The sequence below is a fragment of the Lipotes vexillifer genome, unplaced genomic scaffold (assembly GCF_000442215.2).
Source record: "Lipotes vexillifer unplaced genomic scaffold, Lipotes_vexillifer_v1.1 scaffold1008, whole genome shotgun sequence".
NCBI classification, from domain to species: domain Eukaryota; kingdom Metazoa; phylum Chordata; class Mammalia; order Artiodactyla; family Lipotidae; genus Lipotes; species Lipotes vexillifer.
Window position 1 is genome coordinate 4,284,577 of NW_006772616.1, and position 6,306 is coordinate 4,290,882.

The 6,306-nt window shown below is 48.5% G+C and overlaps 1 protein-coding gene across 1 annotated transcript in view; it reads right to left on the reverse strand.

The window, feature by feature from the left end:
• Window positions 1-3,800: 3,800 nt before the first annotated feature.
• The window catches only part of PDZRN3 (PDZ domain containing ring finger 3), a 247,459-nt gene continuing 244,953 nt past the window's right edge, over window positions 3,801-6,306 (reverse strand). The window contains exon 10 of the mRNA XM_007447670.1: window positions 3,801-6,219. Within this exon, the coding sequence (XP_007447732.1) occupies window positions 4,669-6,219 (1,551 nt within the window). The 3' untranslated portion in view covers window positions 3,801-4,668. The remainder of the gene's footprint in view (window positions 6,220-6,306) is intronic.

Consider the following 6,306-nt stretch of genomic DNA (forward strand, 5'->3'; position numbering starts at 1 on the left):
AAACCCCAGGAACCACACTTTGTTTCCTAGCTGCTTTCGGGAATTCACATTTAATCAAAATTGAAGAGTACAGCGGTTGCCGTGAGAATTCTCGCATCGCATCTCCGTTTTAATGATTTCTTTTTAATTAGTTGATGCTCCGCAGATATCCTAGTGTGCTTCAAACAACTGGGAAACGGAAATAAAAGTGGGAGTTGCGGTTGCTTCTGGCAGAATTGTGTTTGCTTCTTTGGTTCTGGGCAATCTTGCTAACAAGTAACCTGTAACCTACCGCTAAGGCTACAACTAGATAATTACTTGGTTAATGTTCATACTTTAGTTTACAATCCTAATGAGTTCTCCGACTCCTATTCCCTAGGCAATGTGTAGTCCTACCTCGTCACATTTGTCGTTCTTGTTTTTGGAGTCTCCTGTTTTCATTTAAAAGATGAAAAGCTTAATTAGTGCCCCCAGTTCCTACATTTTTATACGCTGTCGTATGCTTTTGCCAGGAGTGTTAGGACATTTTGTCATTTAAGACTCAAAAGGGAACTGAGTGAAATGCCTGTCACTTTGTAGCAGTTTCTTTCATCGTAATCATAACGCAAACGGGCTTAAGAGCCACTGCTTGAGAAGCCCGTGGAGGCAGAGTTGGGAAAGGTAAAGGGTTTGGCGTCAGGCGGATGCAAATTCAAATCACATCTCTACACTCATCTGGGCAAGGTTCTTAGTCTGAATGTGAACTGGTGATAAGGCCATTCGCCTGGCAGAACTGCCCTATGGATTTGGAGAGATCATGAGGTGAGGTCCCGTGTTTTGCACACCCACACCTGATGGTCTCTGTATTGGTGCTATCCAACAGAAATAAAATGTGAGTCGCATCTGTGATTTAAATGTTTCCAGTAGCCACATTAAAAAGTAAAAAAGGTGAACTGAAGTATAATTATTTTATTTAATCCAAGATATGCAAAGTATTAACATTTCAACATGCATAGACTTCTTGAAATAGTTTACATCATCTCTTTTTTGGAGCACTAAGTCTTTGAAATCCATTTTCTCAGAACAGTTCAATTTAGACTCACCATACTTTAAGTGTTTCATAGCCAGCTGTGGCCAGTGGCTACTGTACTGGAAAGTGTAGCACTGGATGATCAATAAATTTTCATTTCTTTCGCTTTATATTTTAGGAATAAAGTTGTCATCCATCCAGTGGAGTGGCTGTTACGGAGCCTCGGGACTCTTTCCTCGTCGTAGTTCGGAGATCGGTTTAATCCTGGGAGAAACGACCGTTAGCGTGACTGGAAGAGTACAGGTATCAGTGGTTTGTTGAATTTTAATTGCCTTAATATGGGTCTAATGGGGGAAAATGTACTCCTTGATATTTAAAGTGGTCATTGAAATCAAAGAGTGCTATAAAATGCACCTAAAAATAGTGTGAAAAAGATAGAGCTATCAAATTCAGTTGGTCTAAACTTGAGATTTTTGTACCTTTAGAAGAGGTCCATGAATGGACTTTGGGGGCACAAAAAGCCTCCAAATTTCTATGCAAATTTTTTTGTGTTGTGTATTATACGTACATTTTCCTGTGGGGAGGATCCATAGTTTCCATCACGTTCTTAAATGGGCCAAGGAAATGAAACAGTGTAAGCAGCCGTGGTGGTAGAAATCCCTGTTGGCTACAGGGGACATTCTGTTTACGTGGGAACTACGGTTTCATATCTGGGAGGACAGAAGTTGTACGTAGTCTCTTGTCACCGTTAACCAGGAAAATCCCTCAACTCGCGCAGCAGCTTGGAAATGCCTGTGCTCAGAGGCACTTGGGGGCTCAGACTCACTGAAAAATGGCAGATTCACGTCTCCTGACTGATGTTCACTCCGGGGCATCCACTGGTGAGCTGTGTTTATATTTTGGTTGAGGGCACAGGACTGAATACGTTCAAGTTAACTGTGCACTTGACAGCGACCTTTCCCCCGTGGGAGTGGCCATAAGGGCTATGGGAACGGGTGTTGGGTTCTGAATTCAAATCCCAGTTTGTTCATTAGGCAGCCACCATTTATCTCCTTGAGTCTCCTGCTCATTGATCAAATGATTTCTCAGGTCTCTTCCGACTCCTTTTAGGAGTTGATTTGCTAAATTCGGTTCGGGAAACCTCGCATGACATTGCAAATTAGGACCAAGTGTATCCATGTGAAAAAGTGATTGAATAAATAAGTTGGAAGTGAAGGGTCCGGAATTGGGATTAGAATGTATGTTACTTTTTATTTCCCTCCACTTTTTCACACGGGGCACAGACTGACCCCTAAACCCAGAGGCACCCAGGGAGCCCTGATTGGAAACCCCTCAACTTCAGTGTGATGGCACATGACTGTTTAGGTGGGAGCTCTTTGCTCTTGTGGCCACGTTCACCCCTCTGGCCTTCAACGAGAACACACAAGGCAGGAAGGCTACTTCTCCAAAGAAACCCACGCACTTAGTCTTATACCCAACCTGTGTATGTCTTGCCGCGTTTTTTTTTTTTTTTGCGGTACGCGGTCCCCTTCACTGCTGTGGCCTCGCCCGCTGCGGAGCACAGGCTCCGGACGCGCAGGCTCAGCGGCCATGGCTCACGGGCCCAGCCGCTCGGCGGCATGTGGGATCTTCCCGGACCGGGGCACGAACCCGCGTCCCCTGCATCGGCAGGCGGACTCTCAACCCCTGTGCCACCAGGGAAGCCCTCTTGCCGCAATTTGTAATTCATCTGACTGGTGGTGGTTCTCGGTGACACACTAACTAGCAAGAAAGGGTGTGAGGTTAAGAGAGCTGGGGATGGGGCGCTGCTTCTGGGAGCCAAGGATCCAATTCTGTTGGAAGTTGAACTTGGAGAGTATTGGAAAACCATGGTGCTAACAGGCCACCTTCTGCAAACACTAAGGTAGCAGGTGTAATTACCTTCGTGATGCCTGGTCTGGAAGAGGTTATGAACAGCTATCTTAATAGTGAGGAATAAATATATCGGTGTCGTATCTACATTAAGTTTGTTCTAACGGAAGTATGACTACCAATGATTGATTAGTCTTAAGATGTTGGCCACAAGGGAGGAATATGGGTTCGAACAGGGTGTGTTGGAGGAATCTAAGTCTCAGATACCTAAACACCTGGCCACTTCAATCCACATTTCAGTGAGAAAACCAGATGTCTGGCATCATGGCAAAGGAAAATGAAACCTTTTGTAATCCCAGTCATTCGTTCATTTGCGTATGTATGTATGTCTTTTTAGTAGACCTTATAGCTGAAATTTGTGTGAACGCTATCATCGGGGAACAATTCGTGGCGAATTCAGTATTTGGGATCCTGTGGGTTGTTGCGGTGTGAAAGATACCCGTTTTGAAGCCCACCCACTTTGGTGACCCTTGCTATTCTATGAAAATAGTGTGGCTTTTGCAGATGCATCTTAGAAATGGAAAGTCGGGCCTAGCTACTCAGAGATGTTGTTAGATATTACCAACAGGCAGGAATGGTGGCAGTAAACCAAAGGGGTTTCGTTGCGAACACGAGCTTGGTTGATAAACTTGCTCAGTTATTCCAGTTTATAGCATAGTGGGCCAAGTTGAGGCTTTCTGTAAGGCAGACAGTCATTCGAATGCTAGATTTTTTTCCCTAATAAACACACAGACCTGTCTTTGGATTCCGAGCAGAATGAAGGTAGTGGCTGATCTGAAACGCTCAAATTCTTCCGAGGCAGCAGGTAATCCAATGAAGGAAGAAAAAAATACACACTGCAAAAGGCTTTTATTTTATAGGCACCACGGCAAAATGAGGAATCACTTCAAAACGTATCAAATAGAAAATAATAATTTATTTTAATTCATTTTACTTACTGTTAATAACTAACCATGGTTCTCTGAATTTGCTCGTAAAAGTCTGTCCCTCTGAATCTACAAAGCAAAGGTTGACTACAGTGAGCACTTAAAATTCCACAAACCGTCTCCATCCACAGCTTTCCTGTACATGCGAAGTCCTCCAACGGGTTGCAGCATCTGCAAACATGCTTTTAAACTTCCACGAAGCTGTGTTATAGTTTGCCTTCTGTTAAAAACCTTCACACTCTCTTGGGAACTTTAACCAGGAGAAGAACGTTTAAATGTGTCTCCCAATTCTAAACAAACACTGCCGGTTTGGTTATGTGTAGTATACCTCGTGAACCACAGAGTTTGGTGGCTTTTGGAGCTGAAGCTTTGACCTAATGTTAAACGGTCACTCACATATTATAAAGTAGGGTTCCATTAAAAATACGTAGTGGCAGTCGTATCTGAGTTTTCGGCAGGCAAGAAGAAAAGTGTGTTTAACTTTCGTATATGAATATAGTGTGTAAACAAATTATTCTGTGAAGGTATGCGTAACAAAAGATCTTTTTGAAATTTTAAAAACTTCATGTGAAAGGTAACGAGTATAAAAAGTACCATTAGCTATTTGGAAAAAAAGCTCTGTTTTGTTAATATTGCCTTCCAAGACAGTGGAAGGGTGGTTTTTCTCCGCTTAAGACAGAGCTAAGACGACACCCAGAGTGAGTGGGTAGGGCTCGCTGATTGCGACTATAAACATGATGACGCTATTTATCTTACATACAAAAGCTTGCCGCATTGAACGAGGCAGGAATTGCTACCTCAACGGTAGTGTTCTCTCTTATGTACATAACGCAGAAGTGAAACTTATACAGTAGTCACCGATAGGAACGAATTGTATACTCTAGTGCCGTCTGGAGATTTTGTGCCGTGGGTTAAGAGTTCTTGGATCGTCATCCAGTTATCAAATATCTTTTTATTCCTCCTCTTCATCATCTTTTTGTGGCTGAGTTCCAGGATGTTCATCTCCTTCCTGTCGTCGGCCCCTTGCTGCTCCTTCAGGCAGTCGAGGCGGCTCTGCATCATGAACTCGCGCCGCCGCCTCTGCTCCTTGGCCTTCACCACGTGCTGCTTTCTCTCCTCCTTGCTCCAGTACCGCCCCATCTTCAGCTCGCTCACCGCATCGTCGTCCGTGGTCATGCCGCTGCGCTCCTCGCGGATCTTGAGCGCGCGCTCCCGCAGCAGGCGATCCCGCACCGGCCGCTTGGTGATGTAACGCGTCCCGTCGCTCCGGATCTTCACTTTCCACTCCATTCTCGGCTCCGACTGGTTGGCCGAGTTCAGGTCCTTGCACATGCTCACCAGGCTCATCTGGCTTTGCGCGTACTCCACGGCCGACTTCTGCTGGATCAGCTGCATGTAGCTCTGGTAGTGCCGCGCGTGCGCCGGGATGTGGGCGTGTTTGTAGGGGGAGTGCGGGAAGGGCGACAGGTACGAGCCGCCGCCCAGCTTCTGGCTGGGGGTGGGGCTGCCGCTGCCGTCGTCGCTGGGTTTCCTCTCCTTGCCCTCCAGGGCCTGGCTGGGGTCCAGCTCCTCAGGGGAACGGCTGTAGTCCGGGGAGCCCACTTCGGGATCTTCCGTGATGGAGAGCAGATTCCTCGGGGACGGCCCGTAAACCTCGGCGCTCCCGGCGGCGACGCCCTCGGCCGCTCGCCTCAGCGAGTTGTCGGGGGACATCTCCAAGGTGAGCGGGGTGCTCCGGCAGCTCTCGCCGGTGTTGTAGGCGCTCGAGCTGTCTTTGTCGGACTTCTCGGGGAGCTCGGTGATGTCTGAGAGCTCGCGCCTGCGCACGTCGACGCTGGTGTTGTAGTTGCGGAAGCCGCTGTTGTGCAGCATCCAGGGCTCGCGGTACTGCTCCTTGAGCTGCTGCATCTTGTGCGCGCGCACGATGCTGAGGCACTCCAGCTCGATGCTGCGCAGCTCCTCGTTCAGCAGCTCCAGCTCCTTGTCCACGCTCTCCGGGTCGCTCTTGCTGGCGTCCAGGGGGCTGCCCGGGTAGTACAGGCCGTAGGGGCTGGCGCTCTTCACCTGGCACTTGAGCTCCAGCAGCTCGCGGAAGCGCTCGCACTCGTCCACAGGGATGCCCAGGTAGTCGGCGTCGGCGCAGTCGGCCGAGATGAAGGACTCGTTGCTGAAGGGCAGGTCGCCGCTGCCCAGGGTGTCCTGGCTGCACGTGAGCTTCCTCTGCCCGGCCAGCGGCGGGGAGGCCGCAGGGGCGTCGTCGCCGTTGTTCTCCTGCTCTGAGCTCTCGTCGTTGCGCGTGCTCTCGTCCGTCCGGCCCACGCCGCTGTCCTTCTCGTGCTGGTTGGACAGGATGGTGGCCGTGTCTGTGGTTCCCCCGTCTTCCTCGTGCTTCTTCTATACGACAGAAAACAAGACCACACGGGCACAGTGAGGGACGCCGGAGGTGCAGTTCCCAGGTGTGACTCTTCCTGTGGGGGGGGG